General features: G+C 36.8%; 1 protein-coding gene across 1 annotated transcript in view; it reads right to left on the bottom strand.

Annotated features, from left to right (window-relative positions):
• Positions 1-16516, bottom strand: part of RASA2 (RAS p21 protein activator 2) — a 37013-nt gene extending 20497 nt beyond the window's left edge. Inside the window, exons 1-4 of the mRNA XM_010287092.1 lie at positions 16417-16516; positions 12402-12505; positions 11386-11480; positions 6898-6974 (exon numbers count right to left, since the gene is read on the bottom strand). Of these exons, the coding sequence (XP_010285394.1) occupies positions 6898-6974; positions 11386-11480; positions 12402-12505; positions 16417-16493 (353 nt within the window). The 5' untranslated portion in view covers positions 16494-16516. The remainder of the gene's footprint in view (positions 1-6897; positions 6975-11385; positions 11481-12401; positions 12506-16416) is intronic.
• Between the last annotated feature and the right edge of the window lie 6210 nt (positions 16517-22726).

The raw sequence follows: 22726 nt of genomic DNA, 5'->3' as shown, positions 1-22726 counted from the left end.
CATAGCAGCAACAGTTGCTACACGCTGCTAAGAAAATGCTTTCTGTACTGCAGAAAAACAGTGTTAAAAGAAGAACAAGAATTGCAAACTCAAACACAAGTGGGGAAACAACAGACACTAACAGTCCTGAGCTGCCTCAAAACTCCAGACTCTTTAGAGTATGCATCATTATAAACCAGATGGTATTTTCCCCCAAAAAAGTCCCTTTGTCTTAGCCAGAGAACATTTAGTGCTGAACCACTGCACAATCATTTGTTATTTTTCTTCCAGTTTTCAAGCACGTGGCCTTCAGCATTTCAATAATTTTTGAATCACAATAAACCCTATAGTGATTTCAAACCCACCATTTGTTGTTTCATAAGCATTAAATGATTCTTCCTCCAACACACACAACATAGAAGAGTGGTGACAAAATTAAACTGTCTAGACTTTTCAGTCATTTGGGGTATCTGATTTGAGGCAGATAGGACTTGGTTCTTTCAGATGATCAGACATTTTGTAGCACTAAACATTCTGTCTCTGTAGCTCCCAGGAATTTTCAGTTTCAGGTGCGAGTGCTGAGTGTACCTATAAGTTAACCGCAACTCGAATCTCATAGGAAATTCATAGCAGATGGATCAAGTCCAACTTATCTGGATAGAAATCAATTATTTTAACAAGAACACCACAATTTCTCTTCCTACAGCCTGTGTCATGTTCACCAAGCTCCTGGATTTCTCCAGCAAACATATGTAAGTCCTACAGAAAGCAGTTTCTTTCCCTGTGTACAAAGTTTCTAACTCCTTCCCTGATCACTGTATGAATGACCTGCATACTTGACATAATGATCCTGTGGGAAAACATGCATTATCATATCAAGAAAAACTGATCACAATGCCCTACTTTTGGTTACAGAAACAGCTTGTTCCAGCCTCCCCTGTCTTCTTACAGTTTGACTGCACCACACACAAACTAAAGGAAGGCTTGTTTGTGATTTCCCACAAGTTGAAAAACATTTTACTGACAACTACACGGCCTTGCAGCAGAACTAGAATCTCCAGATTCATCACACAGATCTGTCACTTCAGACTGATTTCATGCTCAATCCAGTCAGTCTCCCTGTGTAGGCAGTTCTAGAATTCCCTTCTCATCTGCCCAAGTCCCAGTTCTGTTGCCAGCAAGTAAGGTCTACCTAGCTTAGACAGCCTACCCTGTTTCAACATCTCTAAAAACAAACAATACCCCAGTCCCCCAACCATCAACTCCTAATATTCCCAAATCCTTCCTTTTCAGACACATCAGGCTCAAGAATGTGTTTCAAATTTATCTCACCTCCTCCCCTTCCATCTCTCACTCCAGGCTAGCCAGTCATAACAATCCCTTAACACTCCAGTTACTGCCTGGAGTCTGCTTTAGATATATTATCTGACAGCACAAAGTCAACTAAACTGCACCAAAATGGTGGATCCTCCTCCTCCTCTTACACTCCTGCCTTGCATCTGTCGCCCATGGTGATTCTATTTACTAACCTTACAGAAAGCTATTTAGGTTTTGAGCCAGTTTTCAGTCAGTTTGGTGACCTGAATTCTCACAAGCTCCAAAGACAGTGCAAGGCAAGTAGCCATTAAGGGTAGGAAACCATTAAATCAACTCAGCACTATCAAACTGGATTGTTACTCCCTAGGGACTGAATACACAAGACTGAATTATTCTAGATAGTTTTAAGCTACTAAACAAACAGCCTCTGGTAAAATGTTCAAACATCTTCAAAAATTTTTAAAGTGGCTCAATTAGAGTAGACTTAACAGAAATGGAAAAGTGCAACCTCAACAGTTTACCAGCTAGCAAATCTCACAGGAATACTGCCTCTCCCCAAAGAATCAGGCCAAGTGCTAGAACCACAACCTTCTACATCAGGAAAAAAACCAAACAAAAAGCCTCCACCAAATAAACAACAAAAACACACCCCAAACACTTTCACCAGTCAAAAAAGAAAGTAACACTAAATATACATTCCTATTCTGACAACCATAATAAATTTATTTCCACCAGATGGTAAACATTTCAGCTTTGACAAATGGTTTCATCTATCTAGGCTGGCACAAGCAATTTTCATTCAAAAGGTATAAATATGCATAGTTTGAAGAAGTAGACAGGAACTTAAAACCCTTTTATTTTATATTTTGAACTACTACATCTTTATGTAAAGTCTAGGCAATAGCTAATAAAAGGACTTTTGTTCTTTTCTCAAACTACTGATCAGTTACGGTACAGTGTAAGAGATCTTCAGTTTACATTAACTCTTGCTTCACATCTCAGTAGTTTGTTCTGCAAGAGGAGTTTCATACAGGAAATATGAGCCTTTCAGATACAACTGGCATATATTCAGCTCATAAGGTGGAAATAAGTCCTCAAAAAGACAGCCCACAATAAATCCCCTCAGTGGCTGAGGGACTACCTCCACCATTCAAATCACAACTGAAGTCCTCCAAGTGTAGAAACTAAATAACTGCAGCCATTAGGATTTGTACACTTCGTAAGAATTGTTGTGTTCCCTAGAGTGACTTCCTGCAAGCAGATAAAACAGGACAGTAACAAACTGGATAGTATAATGTATCATTTATTTAGAAAAGTAAGTGCAAAAAAAGACAAAATCTAACTGTAATAAGCCATTTCTGGGCTTTTAAGTATTCACATTGTAAATACATAAAACTTTCTTTCACAGTTGAAATCACGCCAAACACAGAGACGGCAATTACTACCATCCAATAGCCTAATTTGGCAAGAAACCATTCAAGTTATCATCCGTTTCAGCAGCTGCAAATATGCAAGCAATGGTCACGCAAACTTGTTTTAACAGACTCCCAGAAAGGAGAGCTGCAAGCATATATTTTTGAAATGTGCTACTATACATGCCATTGTGGTTTTGAAAAAAGTGCTCACACTGAGTCAGCAGCTTATCTATTGCATTATCTTTTTCCCCTCCTCATTCACACATCTGAAAAGGAAACAACTAGAATCAGAGACAAAACAAAATTCTAATTCAGAAACGGACTGTGGGTGTATCTGCATGAAATTTAACAGCAAGTTTCCAATTAATACAAAAATTGTATGTAAAAATCAGGGCTTAGCCCACTGTCAGTGGTCTCCAAGATAGCCCTTCACCAAAGGAAGATTAACTTAAAGCTTGTATTTAAAAAAAAGTGCAAGAGCTTCATTGATATAAGATAAGCAATTACAAGTCTTAGTTTGACTTTCTCCAGGGAAAACTGCATTTCAACATGATGTTTTTAGAGTGCTTATACAACCTGAAAGCCCTAGCTGGCTTCAGAAAGTTACACCTTAAGAAAATTGGCCAATATTTCTTCCCCCTGGCCCCCAGCATCAAGCAAGACCAGATCAGTCAGTTGTGATGTATCTTGTACACGACCACTTTTTGTCAACTTGAGGAAGAGAAGGAAACTTCCAGTTTTTAACAAAGCGGGGGGAGGGTGTGTGACTGTTACCCACAGCTTTGCCAATATAAACATAGTTTGCAATATATTAATATTTATCCTTCTCCAAGCTTACTTTCCTTACATAAAGTGGGGATTAGAACCTTAATGAAGATCTAAATCAAAAAACAAAAACAGAAAGGGGCAGGCAGAGGGACAGAGGACAAAAAGAAAGAAACATAAGGAATCCCATTCCTGGTTGCATTATACAACAGCTGACCATCATCATATGCAGCAACACTTATCTTTCTAAAAATCACACGCTCTTTTCCCAACATCATCTTGTTTGGAAAAGTTGGCTTTACTGTAGACACCAGCATGAAAAGTGATGCCTTCCTTCCTCCCACATTAGCTGTAAAAGACTAACATCAGCAGCAGCTCTCTGTTGTCCACATTTAAAAACTACTGCCTACTGGAATCATCTTCAGTTTTTAAATCAATCTTCATCATAAAGCCCATCTAGAATACCAGCAAAAAAGGGTTCTACAACCATACCTACAGAACCAAAATAATACGAATCCATCTCAGGACATCAGGTGTAATCCTATCGCTTTGGTTCAGCCACAAACAACAAGGTGACGGGGGACTCCAGGTAATGCTCAGAATCACAGCCCTTGAATTACTTGCTGTTGTCTGTGCACTTAACACAATCTTTAAACTTGTGTTGTGGAAGTTATAGCTACTGTTTTTCATATTTGTAGAACTTCTGGACTGTCAGGGAATATATGGTAGAAATCCATTAGAAACTTACCTATGCACAGAAGCCAGCATAAGCGTCTAGAATTCTCTTACCCTACAAAACGTGGAACCAGTGGAAGTTTAAAAGGTTCCCTGTCTGACTACATTAAGAGACTACTAATTTCGACATGAAGTAAAACATGGCTCTCAAAGGCAAGTATTATAGCCTGTATTCTAAGAACTGTTTTTTCCTTTTTTTTTTTTTTTTTCCTTTGGCCGATACTTTTTTAGTTTTGGACAGATCAAGAAGTGGCAGGGACAGAAATATACATATATATCCATTCTTTGTCTTTTTTTACTCAATTGCAGCCCTGCTACTTCATAACTTTCAGCTTTGTTAAAGGAGTTACTAATACAATGATTTCTCAGGGCCTAGTGACTAAGAAAACATAGCAACAAGTGCATCACTGACTTAATTATCCTTGGGAATTTACAAAATAAACAGGCTTTAAAAGAGTTGACATTTTCTATTAAATAATTTCACATGTATTCCCTGAAAGTTCCTCATGCTTTAAGATCAAAAAGGTCTCAAAAATGCCCTCAACATCCATTTCTATAATACTATATCTGGTGAGAGATTTCTTATTTCTCATACTCTCACATGTACATCCAAAAATATATCTATGTATTACTTATACAGAAAATTATTTCAAGGCTATCAGCATGTGTGATAAAATACTACTAAACATTTTTAGTTTAAGGAACTCTAGTGCATTTCATAATCTCAGACGTAGACAAAAGTACTGATGTAATACTGCAGTGTTTAACACACAATCCTCTTGCACATGTCAGTGAGTGGATGAGTACAGCAACCACCAGAGAACCCTGACTTCCTTTCAATCATTTGTGTGTGTCATAAAGAGATCCTAAGAGAGGGCACAGCAAGTAACCCACTTCCTATTCAAAACTGCAATTTGCAACAGTAACTTTCTTAAGCAACTTTTCTTCACCATATGAAAAACCCAAATTTTTTATTTTTAAAACATGTTTATCTTAGACTAAAGTGCATGGATATATAAAAAATTGAATTTAAAAAGTTAACATCTCTCAGAATGTTAAGTTGGGAATAAAACAAAGTCATAAAGCTCCAGCCAGCTTTTGGTGGTGAACAGTCCATGGGGGAAAAGCTGTTCTAATTCTGCTCCCAATGAACGACACTGCCACCCACTATATAAATAGAAACACATTCAGAATTATCTTTAAGTTACAAATATACATTGATGTACAGCAAATTCCCATACCTTACCTGAATTATCAGCCTACAATAGCCACTAAAGCATTACCAGTTTCACTGGCTTAGTTCTATCACAAAACTAGCTTCACTTTTTATACCAAGTAAGTAACAGAAAAGCAAAGAGATTATTTTGCTAGGTCTTGCTACAATTAAACTACCCATCTTGGTTTAGATAGTTGATTAAGACAGAAAAAAAAAGTAATTTAAACTTCATAATGAAAACTACATTAGCAAAATTGACAGTATAATGGTCTCCTCCTGCTCCCCTGAGCTGATCTGACCATGAAGTCACTGAGACAAACGGAAGACCACACACCATTTCCTCAATAGTTTTGTAATACAACCCTTTCTTTCATACTTTCACAGCTTTTTCAGAGAAGATTTTAAAAACAAACAAAAAAACCCCAAACCCTCACTCGCTAAATAAATATGTAAGTTCATGAACGATGTTGGAAAGCAAAATTCTTACTACCTTTTTGAGTTTTCAATTTTAATTTCCCCTTAGTCTTTATAATCCCTGTCTGTACCCTTTTCTTCACATGGCCTATCTCACAGCCTGTTAGGAGACAAGTGCAGAAAAGCCTTTATTTCTGAAGCTTTAAAAATAAAAACCATCAGTAAGACTGGCTTGTTCCCATGAACCTTACTCATGCTGAGAACGCAAAGAAGAGTCACAAGAGAATGCTGTCAATCTCACTGAGTTTCTGCAAGTCATTGGTTTCCACTGGTCTGTTCAATGAAAGGAAACTTGTCTCCCACAGGCAAGTAACACAGAAGGCTGTCAGCCTTCTTCCAAAATAAAGGCTAGGATTAGTTTCTAGAAAGACCGGTATCTTCCTGTAATATGCCCTGAACAGACAAACTTTTTATGAGAGTGTCAAAACGTTTTGTATAGCTATACTTGCGTTAGCTTCTTACCAATTTCTAGCCCTAAATGTACTGCTTAATAACAAATAATGGAGTAAGAAGAAACAGAATGACCAGTACATGGAGAATTTTTAAAATTGTACACGTAACATAAAATGAAAATTGTACATGTCGAATGAAGAAATTTCACACTGTTCGCAACACCACCAGCAGCAGCTCAACTGCATCGGTGACAGCAGTACTGCAAGTTCTGCCTGTCAGCTGCAGTGGGCATTTCTAGGTTTCTCACCAGACCCAATTCAATTGGAATTACAAGATGCTGAATTACTGATACCGGATGGCCATGCTGAGTCCTAATAGAAGTGAGTGCTTTGGGAGCAATAGGGATGAGCAGTTGTGAAAAACTTCTGCAGGAGTTCCTTAAGCATACACCCATTCCCTCAGCAAGGTAGGCTCCAAGGAAAGTCATATAAAAAGAAAAATGTTATTGGTACCAGGATGTGCAGACATTCAGTATTAAGACAGACAAATCATACCACGTTCTAACAAACAACTAAATATTCAAGGATTAATGTATTTTCTTACTGTACTACTAGTTGCTGGCACACAGATCCATTATCTGTTATCAGTTCATTCAGTTTTAATTCAAGGTGAACTTTCCCCTGAAAAAACAAGAAACACAAAAAGTTTTAAAAGCCTTTCTTTTAGAAGTAGTAATTACAACAATAATATAGTTTAGAGTTAGAAGCTATTTAAGGTAATTCCAATATATCCACTTCGAGCAAATATGTATTCTAAAGCATGTATCCTACAAATAGAGTATAATGAATGCATTTGAACTTGGACAGACAATGATAAAGAGAAGTATTATCCTCAACTGCAGACAGCACATGAATTGGTCAAGCCTCCATAGACCTAACACGCACAATATTTCTTCCAGCATGAGGAAGTACCAAGACCAGAAGTCCCTCTCAGCTTGTTTGTCCTAAGCACGGGATGAACCCTTGAGCAAACAAACAGTGAACTTAAGAGCATTTCAGGAGCAAGTTCTAAAATCACCTTGTACTCTGAAGGCAGTTAGGTGTATTTAGAAAAATAGAATAGCATGCAGTGGCCATAACCAGTAACATTTAATATCCAGCTGTGAAATCCTGTCCATCCCACCAGATTGAAGATCATTTGGAAATTTATTATGCATCCCAGTGTAGATTTCAACTATCTCATTAAGTACTCATGGAACAGTATGCACAAGGAGAGGAAAAGGTGGCAATAATTGCTAAACCTGGCTTACTCCTTTTTCTGCTATGGTAGGATGTACTAAGAAAAAGAATCCATAAACCATGGCACAGCATCTATTAACGTCAGAACTCAGCAAGAGCCAGGCTACTCTACCCTCTCAATAAAAGGCTCCAAAACCTCTAAACCATGATGTGCAACCTTCTTGGGATGACCAAAATTTGGTACTGTAACTTTGCTCCAGACATCTACTGCCTGAACAATACTGCTATTCCCTTCAGTGCCTGGCTATTCATACTGGCTTTCACATCTAAGATAATCAGACACTGACGCAGTCTTTCCTCTAACCCATATTCTCCTTAGTATTCTTGGAATTTGTCTATTTGCTAAATGGATCATCAGATGACACTGGTCTGACCACAATTGATTCTTAGGGAAGGGACCTGGAAGGTCATTTTAAAGTGTGGCAAAGGAAGCAAGCTATAATTTGAACTATAGTTTTGCTGTACAGCAGTAAAATGGAGGTAAAACCCTTAGACGACCTTGCACGCATTTCTAAAGCACTTATGTTTTGACATAAAACTGAAATGTTTTTATTGTAAATCCCCTGGGGCAAGGGCTGTGTTTCTCTCTCTGTACGTCACATGGGAGGAGAAATGAAGTTTCTTTTATAAGGAAGTTTTAAACGTAACTATTTTGGGATGCTTGCCAAGTGTTTTGCAAACTGTTACTACATGCATTGGAACACAGGTACATTAAGAAAGTATTTGTCAAGCAGAGAAACTCAATTACAAAAATAGATTTACTGGATAAAAACAGCATACTGAGAAGCGTGTCAACAGCCTTACAAGGCAAAGGTTTTGAATAAAAAATGAAAAGACAACATTAGTAGTTACTTACTGTAATAACTGACTTAACTAGTGTTAGTAGGCAGATGATGTGAATGGCCTAAACATCTTCCTTTTACTTTTGTAAAAAAAAAAGTAAACACAAATGTGTTCTACACCATAATGGCTACAGTAACATGGTTTTAATTATTTCCCTGACATGGATGGAGAGTTTCAGGTACATTTTTGCTGTTTTGTTTGTTGAGAGCAGCGTGATGATTTCCTAAAGTGATTGATCTCAAGATCTCTATCAGACCTTTTGACATAATACGCAACCAGGTTTTAAACGTGGTTTTATAGATTGGTTTTAGATCAAACCAAAGATAAATCAGCCATTCTTACACAATAAATAAGCAGCTCACTTTATGTGAACACAATTTTTGTCTGTAGATCTCAGGGTTTTTCAAAGGCAGGTAGGTACCGTTTTAGAGTTACAAATGGATTAACAATCAATTTGCAGATACTGACTAAAGGAAGATGGAGCTCTTGATTATGTGGCCAAGATTGACGTAGGAACAATGGAGTCAAAATCAGAATGTCCAAATCACCAACCTGAACTTCAGAACTACAAAAACAATTTAGGTAAACAGTTTTGTTTTTTAGAAGGGCTACTGCATTTTAAAACTTTTTTTTTCCCCCCTTCCCAAAGTTTTGATATTTTGATCATTTCCACATTATGAAATATTACAAGTATCTATAGTAAATACAAGTTTTCTAGTTTTCTAAAGCTCTTAAGGGAAAACTGGGCTAGCAAACATATTTTAAATACTTACGCCAATAGGCACTCATATACTGTGCATCAAGATATGCTTATTAGTAAAGAAGATGACAGCCAGTGCAAAAGCACTTATGACTTGGTATGGATTTTGTACATATACAAGCTGTATACCACAATACTCAATATGCATCTCCACCACTAATGCACCTGATATACAGGCTGCTCATGATACCAAAGTTAGCCTGCATGAAAAACAGATTACTGGTACAAAGGAAGTACAGTTTTCTTAAAAAAAAAAAAAAAATGAAGATTTTCTTTTTTTTTTTTTTAAGGGGAAAAAAAAAAAACCCAACCAAGCACACTGCAGTATGTCCTCCATATAGCCAAGGAACACAAAATACTTCTAAGCAATCCTAGTGCCTTGTGCCCACCATAAATTCTGGAGAATACTCACATGGCGAGAACTAGAGGAAAAAACATCAACTACATGTATGGTGCCATAAGGAGAAGAGCACATCTGAAAGCGTTTTTTTTCTCCAAACTGTTATCTAGCTTTATAAACATCTGCGAACTTTTTCTGCACATGTACTATGTAAAAGCCTGCTATTTTCAGCCATGTCCCACCAATAATCCTGGGAATCTCCTAGGAATACATTTCAGTATAGTATGGCACATCCAAACCAACAAGACTTCAGACAAATCTGGCAGTTAATTCAGTTAGAATAGAATATAGAACTGGTCTTACAAATTTAATGGAAAAAGGAAGCAGGACAGAGGAGAAACTTACACAAATGCCCTAACTCAAGGAAAGATTAATATGAGGAGCACACACCTCAGCAGCAAAGTTCGTCCTTTAATGGAAATGTCATGCAGAAGAGTGCTTTACACGTGTCCCAGCCATAGTCTAGTATCAGTAAGAGCTTACATTCCACTGTGAGCTACAAACCCATGGAAAATTAAAAACTTTTTATTTCCGATATGTAAGAAATTGCTAAATTCCATTAATGGAATATTGTAATTGAATTTTCATACTTACTCATATAGTATTATGACAAAAAGTAATCTTTCATTCAGTACAGTTTTATGACTCAAAAAACACAGCATGCATGACAATTTTTAAGTCAAAGCAGAAGCTGCATTTCAGTTTATATTTGGAGAGGACTTCTAGAATGTTCAGAGTGATTAGATGGAAGAATTGGAAGAAGAATAAGACAACTTGTAGTTGGACTAGATGATCTGTAGGTCCCTTCCAGCTGAACTGTTCTACTATATTCTATGCTAACTGAATTAGTACTGATTTTCAACAAGTAACAGAAAGTGGTATTCAGATGTTTTGAAAAAATCTGTCTTCATCTAAAGCAATCATACGCCCTCCTATATACCCAACTGCTGCATGCTAAGTTTACAGCTCATAGGTGATTAATCCTGGAAAATAATGTGGTTTGTTGTTCCCCCTGCCCCCTCGAGAATTCTGTGTGCATTCACCTCCTGTAAAAGTAGACAGTATTCTCCCTACCCACAGGGACTTCCAAGTTACTAGAAAAATACAAACATTGACAAATCCAAGACTTCTACCCTCAGGCAAATCTGAAAAAAAATATTAAAATCTAATAAAATGGTAATCACAGCATCAAGACTAAGAGACTCCCAAGAATACTTTTCTGTTTTCTTCCTCAAACCAAAAAGAGGATTGCTAAAACTTCTAGAGCCATCTCATTTTTACATATTACTAGAACAATCTTGTCAGAAGAGCCTGAACCCAAGAACAAAATACAAATCTGAAGTGCAAATTATTTGATGCTGAATGCATAAAGTATTTCAAAATAAGATAAATGAGCACAGCACAAGTACCTCCAGTTTTGAAAACTTTAACAATTTCAGGTAACACCAAAACTGACTAAAAAAAAAGATTCAGTAGTTTCCTAAATCATTCACCTGTCTAAGTACATAGTTCCTCTTGCAAAGATTTTAGACATCAAAATACCGTTAAGATATTTCCCAAAGAGTTGTTTCAAGTCTTCTGCCAGTTTTAAGTATCATGAGGAACAATACAGCCAGTTTAGAAATACAGAATATGCATTATTCTCTAAGCAAGCTGAAAGACACAACTGTTTCACAATAATTAAGACAGATGCTAATCTCTGTCTACCACAGCTCAACATAAACTTCTACCATTACATGCACTTATCTGTATTTAATTTTAAAAAGGTAAATGTGCAATTTAATAGTTACCTGAACCTCTGAATTAGAATCAACAGGTTGAAGCATAAACCAATTCTCTTTTCCTGTGTAGTTACATAAATCTTCTTTTTTGATTGACACCTTTCCTGGGGAATGGGAGCAGGGATAGGTAAGCATAAATATCACTTTCATCTGAATAGGACAAATGTTTAATAAATTTTGTTTAAACTCTCTTTTAGTCTTTTAAGCTCATGATGCTATATGAAAAGCTTATGGAAACAAGGAGCACGAAGCATAAGTAATCAGAAAAATAGTTTATATAAAGTCAAATTAAGCTAACTATGATGTGTTATCTTGGATATCACTAATAACAAAATTAGGTAAAATCAGGAACACACTCGTGGCTGGAAATAACAAAATAGAGATTTGAGAGAACAGTAACGGTGCTGAAGAATGTTTAAATAGGAAACTGAGGGTAGATGCCTTTTGCTCTTCTGATTGCTGTTTGGAAAGCTGTTATTATACCAAATTATCTGGCATCCGGGTGCAAATTATTTCCTTCCTCAATTCAAGTAATGTGAAGCCTACTTCCACAGCAGACTGTTAGAGCTTTATAGCTACTATAACGAAACAGCAGCTGCAGCAGAGCCATTATGCAGTAGAAAAAATAAATTCACCTCCTGTAATTTTTCACTTAAGCTACACAAAGCATTCTGCAGCAACATCTAAGTCACTAAGTTACAGGTTGCACTGACAGAGGAAAAAATTATCTATAAGTAGCTTTAAGAATTATTCCACAATTGCAATTATTGTGGAATTAATCCACAATTCATCCTTTCAAGACCTACAGGTAGTGACTATTATTCAAATATTCCAATGAAACAGAAGTGGAGAAAAAACAAATAGAATTTTTAAAATGTATTGAGACTATAATTATAAGACTATAAAATGTCGGATTATCCTAAAAGATAAACATACTTAGTATAATAGAATGAAGCAAGGAAACAAAATCCTGCTTTTCAAACTTTAAATGTTATGCAAGATGTAGATGGTATCCCAGAACTTACCTATACGCAGGTCTTTTTGTAAAACACTTTTGTCATAAATGTAGAAGGACAACCACTGGAATGTTCTTGGAATTTCAAAGTAAAACTCTTCCCCAAAATACGGGCTGAAAAGAAAGACTGAAAGTTAAAACAGAAAAACTCTTTATGTCATTTATACAGAAGACAAACACTAAAATGCTACCTTTTTACTGCAGTCACAGACCTTGGCCTTCTGCACTATACTTATCTATCAAAGCCATCCAGAACCATTTAATTACAAGAACATACAACAACCCTGTAAGGTAAAACTTCATGAGAATGCTTCAGGTATGTTCAAAAAAAGAAAAAAAATCAGAGTGCACACACAGAAAGCATTGTCTTCCCTGCAATTTCAATTCTATTTTTCTGTCTTGAAATTATTGCAGTTGGTTCTCCACCAACCCAAAGGACCTCCTGAGACACAAGTTTTGTTTCTCTTTTTCCATTCTGTGATTAAGTTACATTGAAACACAATTTAGAATTATCTCACTGACTGACAACACTTGTTTAGCTCTAAGTTCTGTGTCAGATGTGATGGTCAGATTCAGACCTGTAAAAAGAAGCCATAAGCATTAGCAACTATAAACAGAACAGTGGAAAAGAGAAGTGTTGATTTCAAATACACATGTTCTCCTGCACGCTGAAATGGTCACCACATTTCTCCATCTAATGAAGTCCAGCATACCATTTACAGTTCACCCTACTTAACGGCCACTTGCAGAGCCCTCTACATAAAGAGACTCTGGGTTCCTCTATGTTACAGTCATTTCACACAAGGTGTTGGTATCTTCACTCAAGAGATTTAAATATTTAATTTAAAGAAAGTATTTTTCGTTACCTAAATTAACACCACTGCCTTATGAATCAGTTGTTGATTATTCTTTAGCAAAGTATGAGGCACAGAGAGAAAATTTAAGGTGGAGAATATAAAGGATTAGTAAAGAAATTCTTATGTGGATACAGAACTGGCTGAAGGGGTACAATAGGTTATACTAATGAGGAATAATTAAAATGGAGAACTTACTCAACCTGTTCCTCAGGGATTCAGTCAGTTTAGTACTTTCATTTGTGACTTTGATGCAAGAACTTTAAAGACTGTGACAGATACAAAATTAGAAGATAGTGCTAATTCAAAGGAAGGCCAGACTGTCATACAGGAAGAACTGGATTACAGTAATACAGGAGATTTAAATTTAAATGTGTGACATTACTTATTTGCTCTTCCTTTCCTTGAACATTAAACTGCCAGTTCTATGATGGAACCTGACGAATGCCCCTAGACCTGTCACTCAATAAAAGCAACAGTTATATCAACAAGAGAATTAATTTTTGCTATAACCTTGCCTTCACACAAAGTTCAGTTTGAAAAAAAGAAACTGAATTTAGTTTAAATAAAAAAATGCAACGCACATACCACAACCCCTCCTCTCCCCAATTCCTCATATTAGACCATGGATATTTGAGGAGGCTCACAGATGTTCTTTAAACTTTCCAAGGGAAAAAAAATTATTTTTCTCCAGAACATATAGAAATCCCACAGAGTGTCAGAAAATATTTCTTGAGTCCTTAGTCAAAATATCCTTCTTCCACTTCAATATTAATTCATGTTTTTCTAACTTTGAAAAGTCATTTGTTTCATATCTGCACTGTAACAATAGTCCCAGTGCTGGCCAAAGCCCAAACCTATTTGCACATTTAAAAAATAGATTTCTTCATTAGTTTTCAACCACTGTAATCAAAGATCATTTTAATTCTAGTGATAATTACGTCCACAGATATTTAACTAGTGGATATTCGCAAAATACAATTTAGATTACAGCTAGTATAAATTTGCAACCCAGAATACGGTGACAAAAACAGACTGAATTATAGATGTGTGAGAAAAAGCAAATACAAAAGAAAACAATTAAATTCAAAGTCATGCTTATGACTAAAATTACACTGTACTACACCTTACTGAAAAGCAATTTATAAAGTTTTCAGACTAATAAGAGATCAGAGCTTTCATCTTCCTTTCCAGTACCTCTACGTTAGTACAGGTACTCTAGCTTAACACAGTAATAAGCAACAAAATGGTATAATTAAGTTTCCAGAACAAGTGTCAGCCTTCATAACTGCATACACACTAGTAATTAAGTGTAAGCATCCAACTCTGGTTGGTGCTAATAGAGGATGACTTATTTTCCTGTTTTCATCAGTTTGTATGGAACCCTACTATGCTTTGAATCTAACAACGCAGCCATAATTCAGAGAATGAAGGAGTTCCCTACATAGTCTGTGGAGACAGAAAGGCACCTAGGGGCAAAGAGTGATTCAGAACACTGACTTCTAACTCCTAATAAAGTGTTCTCAACATAGAAATATTAATTTCATGTCACCTGAAAAATTCTCAATTGGGAAGGAGCGGGGGGAGGTGTCACTTAAGCCCCTCCCCAAGTTGTTATTTTGTTCTAGTGAGATTTTTCTTCCTTTCCTCTGTAAAGTACTAATGTCATTGTTTTCATTTAATCAGGTTTCAGTTAAAACTTCAGTACTATTTAAAAATTTTTGATGGATCTAAGGTGATTTATTTTATCAAATATGCAGTTAATACTTCTTTTAGTATCAGGGGATTAAAATATATAAATTTAATAATTCTTAAACAAAATTAATAAAAATGTCTGCATAAACACTAAATGTAACAGGTCTTGTTTCTAAGCATAGCAGTAACTTTAAGGGTTTCAATTACTAACATATCAAAAATGGGACAGCAAAGTCTTCCTTTTTAAAAGATATGCTGGGTTCCCTTTTACCATCAAACTGCTGTCTATTTGAAAAGGAAATTTGAAATTTCTGCTTTATCAGTACAGTCTCTTTTTCTTCTCTGAAGGATTATTCAGTTCAGTTTGTTTTCATAATCAATCTCAATTGCAGCCAGTTAAAATTCTGAAAATTTTCTGGATCTGACTACAGCAGTTGCAGCATACTCAGAGGAGTATGAGTAAAATATTTGTTCCTGATTGCATGTATGTGATGTTTACTTTTCATGCAAAAGCATAAGGAGGCTTTAAAATGATGTTTTGAAAAAGTAATACTCCCTATTTAAATTTGCCTATGAGCAGTATGCTATTCCTCACCTGGGAACATCTAGACAGATAGCCTGAAGAACAAACTAACAATAAAACCACCAGAAACAGCAAGAATTAAGAAAATTTTCAAGTGTTTGAACAGGCTTTCTGGGTTTTAAGAGGAGTGTTTAGTATCTCCTCCAGATAACTGAAGCTGTCACTCAGATATTCTGAACAATGCAGCTGCAATGATGCTTCAGTATGGGTCATCAGTGAACTTAAGAGTTTTGAGATGTAAAAGCACCTACACTATTGCAGCTATGATCATGACTTTTTTGTTTGATTGCTTTAAGGTTCCAAGACAGTAGCAGAATCGACAGCTAAGCACTACTCAGGGAGGCAAAGCAAGCTATTCTGTGCAAGTACAGGTTATAGTCCCCAAAAGAAGAATTGCCGGAGAGAAAGAGGCCTATTGAGGAGGACATCCCACAGCACATAAAAACTCACACCTGGAAAAGTTCCGGTCTCTTCATTCTCAAAACAGGTTTTACAAGACAGACACTAAAAAGCGGAATTCCACCCACCAACTGCATGTCAGAAATAGAGAATGACATGGAGAGTAAGCATCAAGCAGATTTCTTTCCCTTGAAAACAACCTGACAAGAAAAAGAATGTCATGCTGCCCAAAGGAACAGAATAAAGTAACAGTGAAATTCTTTAGCATGCCTCATTTTAAAAGGACTGTACTACTCATAAGCCTCAATTTTGTCTTCTTTCAACTACTTTCAGCACAATTTATACATTGCTACAACATTTCTGAGTAGTCACCGCAAGTCAGCTCTCATCTTAAAGAGGTACAAGCAAAAGCACAGGCACATTGATACATATCTTGTTTTTATTCTGAACTGAGGCAGTCTTGCTTATCATCTCCATTTAAAAATTAAGCTTACCTTAAAGATTTTTCAACTACCTGTGTACGAAAAACTTCTTCTTGGTCCAAGTTTATGGTACAGAAAAAGTCTCTCATTTTGTTGGGTACTAAGTGTTTGGCATCATCTGTAAATAAAAATTGACTGTAAATATTGAGGGGAAAAAGCCCACAAGACATTAGGCACAAGAATTTTACAGTTTTAATGTGTGCCCAAAATTTGCTTTTCCATCCAGTTAGCATGCATTTCCATATTAATTTTCAATCCGTAAGATCAAATAGCGCACAGAAATTGCCACATCCAGCTTCACATGGAACGAGAGTCGACAGGAAGAAGACAGCACAGTGACTCATGACCACCACCACTTCCTGCAGCACCTGCACTTTCCCTTGAGAGGTCTCATCTCAGGCCTGACCCTGTGTAGCTTGCTAAATCCGAAAAGCTTGCAGCCTGAGGTGATACGGCATTAGGTCATAAGACCGAGACATGATCTGGCTCAGCTATTGTTCACTTGGTATTTTCTCCAAAAGTATTTTGGCTAAAGGAAGCCGATTAATAAGAACTTGCCCATCAAACCTTTATTCCATTTTCCACAATGAACAGTTGATTTTACGTTGACTGATACATTTTTCAAAGGTTCAGCTACGAGTACTGTTTATTTTTTCTCAAATGTCTGGTCTAGTAGAAGGGGGAAAATCATCTACTGACTAAATGCAACATGGATAAGAACAAGTTAAAAAGGAAGTTTCTAATGAGACAGAGTAATCGTCAACAGAGGAATACAAAGATTTCCTGCGTATTGAGTCTAGGCCCCTGCAGTAACACATGCTGGACATCAAGCAGCCCTTTTCGGAGATGGCCAAGTCTAAGTAGTTACAGCTAAAACCAGTTCCCAAAGCTCAAATTGGAAAGCTCTTCCAAAATCTGAATGCTGCAGACATCTACATTTATTTATGGCAACACTGTCCTTTAGCTTAAACAGTTATTTCCCCTGGATGTTTCCTTCCCCTCTGAATGTCTTTGAAGACAGCAAACAGACCCTTTTCACCTGCTGAAAAAAAATAAATCTGCTTTTCTGGTACTCTCTCCTATTGGTCTCCTAACCAGTGAGTAGCCACTCTCTGTCCCTGTTCCACTTTAATTCTTATCTTAAACACAGGCAACCAGAATTGTATTCCACATCAGGTCTTAAACAGGACCTTTTACAAGAAATACTCTCCCAATGAATTGCAGAATCAACATTATCTAAACTTTATATCAGGTATTAGAAAGTAATAGGATGAAAACTACATCAAAGTATTGTTTTTTAATTTCTTATCGTGTCTGAATAACGTTATCACCTCCACTTTCAAAGACCACAGCTAGAAACTAGATTTGAAGTGTCATACACATGTTCCTTTTTAAAAAATTGTAGGTATGAAGCATGCTGGAGTAAGCTTTATTGTCTATGCTGTTAAGATGTAAAAATCAGCATTTTGTTTTCTCTCTCTCCTGTTCCTGCAGCCTTTTTTTTTTGTTACATACATTATTACAGTCTTGAAAGGTAAGTAATGCCTGGCATTGAAAAGGCTACCACGACTGTATACGAGCAGAGAACATGACAGTTCAACAGGAACAGAGACTGAACTTCATGCATGATGTTTTCCAAGTGAAGGGTATGTATGCTGACGGAAGCATGAACACTTAAGTAACCTCCACAGTTAAAACTTGTGCTCTCAGAAGCATCAATGAGCTTTTCACCAACTTGGGTGTGGGAGAGCAGGAAGTATACATATTATTTTTAAACACCACACAATGTTGACAGATTGAGAGACATGAACAGAACCGGTTTTTAATGCCATTAGACTCCAAAAAGAGACTAAACTCAAAATTACTCTTAAGTGAGATATTGCAGAAGAACCAAGAAAAGCATCAAAGACTGAACATTGCCTTAAAAAAAAAACCAAAAACCAAACTGCTATTTTAATAAAACATATGAAAGAAAACATATAAATTCATGAAAGGCTGGTAATCCCCAGAGAGCTTCTGATGGTGTACTTTGTAATTAATAAGCATGAACTGTATGTGTCAGTTGTTTCTGATAAGAACACTTATTTTTAAATTAATGCTCTGTAGCTTCACCATCCTATTTTCACATAAAATATTTGAGATATAACATTATTTAATTAGCACTGTAAAGGCACTGTACAGTGGACTTTGAAAGGAAATGACAATTATTATATTTTGTACTCTTTTAAGAAAATATGAAATTAAGTATTTCCATATAATTCACAATTTTTATGTCTACTATACTGCAGTCTTTCAGTATTAAAAGAAACTTTCTATGCAAGGGAGTAGAAGAAATATAACTTTTCATTTTCTAATGAGATAAAATACTTTATTTTGTAGCCAAAGTGTTTAGCTTTAAGGCATGGACAAATTTACTGAGGTTTTTGGGAGGCAGGGGGGATGATTCTCAGTTCTGAATTAAAAATAACCTCAGAGCACTTCTCAGGTCAAGTACAGAGCACGAGATTTCACATCTTTTCAAACACCTCTTAATATCTGTGATTGTGGAAGACTTTTCAGCCGTATAGTGGTCCAACTATTCCAAGGAGCTTACTTTCTTTAAAAAAAAAAAAAAAAAAAGCAAAAGTCTTTGAATGATTGCTAAGTCTTACTTTTTCCTCAAAAACCTAAGATTATAAACGGTTGCATAAAAATCTCAAGTATGAACAACACCAGATATCTGCTTAAATGTTTAGATTTCCAGTGCATTCATCAAGCATGCAATTCTGAAGACTACACACGTTTCACTATTCAAAGGATGCAAAGGAAGAAAGGTGAGAAAAGTATATTGAGGAAATACACACCAGTGTTTCCAAGGGTTTGTTTAGAATGTGTAGGTGGTGTGAATGGTCAGCCAGAAACACCAAATTAAGCCGTTTTGGGGAGAAGAGAGAAATTAACCCAATTTTAGATCTAGCTGTGGAACTGTATTTCAAGTCTCTTCACTGTCACCTAAAACTATGTAGTGATACTTAAGCTTGCAGCTCAAGTGGTGAAACGTGCAAGTGATGAAACAGCAGCAGTAAGAGCCTTCTTTATTTTGTATCATATCAATTCGCCAGTTTCGGTCACCAGGCTAATTTAAACCAGAAATTATTTTCACATGATACATTCAGTACCCTAATTCAATAGGGAAACCATGAAAAGCCTCACTAAAATAATAAACATCAACATTTGTATTTTGAAAAGATGCGAGTTCATAATTGCTGCTAGTTACCTGACTTTTAGACTATCTTTCTTCATTGCCACTCTGCTACTTTAGGAAAACAGCAAAAAATAATAGTAGTAATAACAAAAAAACCCCACCACTCCACACTTTGGCCAATTATGCATATTGGTTTGGATTTTAAAATACTTAGAAAACATTGTTTAGGTTCTCTATATAAATATGTAGTAAAACTTCAAAATAAGATTAGATCAAACCCGAGTGAAAGGAAAAAGCTGCACTGCTCATAAAAACTCAAGTGTTAGAGCAATAGGAATTCAAGTATACATCATCTAACAAATTCAAACTGTCCACAGTACTTTAATGTTGAGTTAGTGGAGCAACCTACCAAATTCAACAGTTCTGTCAAACTCCCTTGTCCTGCACATCATTTGTTAAATGCAGACACTACAGGAAAACATCAAGTTAAAGCTTTTTCCACTGTTAACAGTGCATCAAAAACTAAGCAAAAGCAGGAGGTGGGACAGATAAATGCTATTCACTCTGTTGAGTGGAAGCGTGCAGTTAGTGTACATCCTCTGACAGGGACGCGGAACAAAGACATTTAGAAGCCGTTTGTACACATGAACTCCAAAGTATTCATTTCACAGGACTAAACATATTACATAGCAATGACTAAATCCACTCCAGCAGCATAATCAGAGATAACCACACAGTGTTGAAAACCATGCAGTGTTAACAACTTGGTGCTAGAAGTCTGAAAAAGGCCACATCCTAAATTTTGTCAAATGAGCTCTGGGAGACAACAGAGAGATTCTCTGAGTGCTCCACTAAGACAGGTTTCAGTAAAACACACCAACAATCAGAGCAACTAAAATCACTTACCACCTAAAAACATACTACTGTATGTCATAAAATTAAAACAGAAGCTAGCTACAAAGCTTGAAACACTACACTGTGAGATATGTCTAAAACTACCTGATATCCATGTACCCCTGTAAAGCGCTTTTGCCATTATTATGACGCACAGAATAGAGCCACCAACACAAAAGGGTCATCATAAAGAAAAGACAGACCTTCAGTGGATTTCCGATGGCAGCCTGCTGAAGTGTATGTAATACCACGTTTTAAAAAAATAGTATGGGGTCTTAAACTGGCAAGACCAGTTCATCTTGCCTCTGGTTTTCAAGCAAGAGACAGAAGACTGGCTGCAAACACCGGTATCCCACAAAACAGAAAAAGTACCAGGGACTGCAAATGTGTTCCTACTCTTTTTTTCACCGCTAGGTATGTAATAGCTACATAAGCCACCTTCAAGTATATGCCTCAATTCTAAATCTGTTGTGATGATTTGTATAACATCACTGATTTTATATTTTACCACTAATTTGTGTATTGTAAAACAACAGTATAAGTAAGAACTTACTGCAGATGGTGTTTTCTATATATGCAGAATTACAGAGAACTGACATTACCTCATTAAAACTACCACCCTCTCTCATGCAACACACACATAAAATGAGTCAGTGTCAAGTCTTGTAGTAGTTTAAATGCCAACAAAGCTTAGGCACCAAAATGTATTCCACACCTAAGAAACACGTTACAAGGAATTCTTACAGACTGTGAACATCAACTTTCCAAACTGAGGTCTGCTACTGCTAATCCCTCCAGATCAAGGGGAATTACCTTATTACATCTGTTTATTATTGTTCATTCAGAGGGTTTTCCCCTAAAAAACACATTAGTAAAATACTAGCAAGAAGTGAAAATAAAACAGTATGGGCTATACAAAGAAGCCAAAGAGCATCTAGAGATTTGAGGGTTCACAAGCTTCCACAGCTTATTTAACTCATACCAGTTTTTTTTGACAGTGTTATTGCTTTGTTAGAAGAAACAAGTATATTTGCAAAGTGATTTTCACACTGTTTCAAGGCATGTCTTTTATTACTACTACTTCCACTCATTTTCCAAATGGGCTCCTACAGTCCTTACAGGTCCACCTTTGGCAACCAACTTTTTATGTATTTATTCCCTAGGAAGCGGGTCATAGTCCTCACATTACTTTTGCCAGATAACTGAACATTCCAAGTTATGATACAACTGCAGGCTCAATCCAGAATACATATATGGGAAAATAAAACTAGTTTCAACGTAAGTCTCAAAATGTTTTGGGTTTTGTCTTTTAATGCTTAATGAAAAACTTGTATCATGCTCAAGTATCACAAAACGTAAGACTCCTAGAATGTTGTGTTGCCCAGCACTGACAAAAACCTTATGATAAAAGTCAGGAAGCAGAATGGTGTCAATAAGTAAATCAGCTTCAGTAATCAGTGCCTCAGCCCCAAAACTAACAGTGTTCTTTTTAAAGGCAGGCTACCATGTATTATTTCTGTGGTAATTGCTAGCAACCCAGGATCTCAGTGTGTGTTCAGCCTTGTCTACTCAACCAGCAATCACTCTCTATCGCCAACGTGTCTCCTATTTTCATGACCTAGTCTTCTATTTACCGAGGACGTATTCGAGTCTATACTGCATGACAATATTTAAGTAAACGTGACTCCATTCCTCCACCAAACCTAATCCTTCAAAAGATTTTCACAACCGGTTCTCAGTCCCAGCGCCATGCCCAATTCAACTTGTTTCGCTTCATTCTCAAAAAAGGCGATCGACTGCGTGAGAAAGGAAATAAACGGGTTGCATCTGAACCGTATGAATGTATGTCGATACCCCTTCAGGAAGCCGCCGCACATCCTGTTTCTCCTACTTGCTTTGAAGTCCTCCCCAGCCGCACCACACTATCTGTTTTCCTCCCCAGCTCATCCTTTGGTTTCCCATGTTGCTGAATGTATAGGTATTTTTAGTCAGCACTTCCTAACCACCAAAATAAAGTCACAAGCCTCTCCCCTCTGCCTCCCTCTCACTCGCACACACGCTACACAAAGAAACAGCATCACTAATGACCGTTTCCAGAGCAGCCCTCTACCACCAGCTTCCTGCACATCAATAATTTCGCAATTTCTGCCTGACAAACAGACTCCGAGGCCCGAGGTCGGGACGGGAGGGGGCATTTCTGCCCGCCCGCTGCCTGAAAGCAGCTCTCGGAGCAACGGGTGCTTC

This window comes from Phaethon lepturus, unplaced genomic scaffold (genome assembly GCF_000687285.1).
Source record: "Phaethon lepturus isolate BGI_N335 unplaced genomic scaffold, ASM68728v1 scaffold46705, whole genome shotgun sequence".
Lineage (NCBI taxonomy): Eukaryota > Metazoa > Chordata > Aves > Phaethontiformes > Phaethontidae > Phaethon > Phaethon lepturus.
Note: the sequence above shows the minus strand (reverse complement) of the source record. Positions and strands in the feature narration are given on the sequence as shown.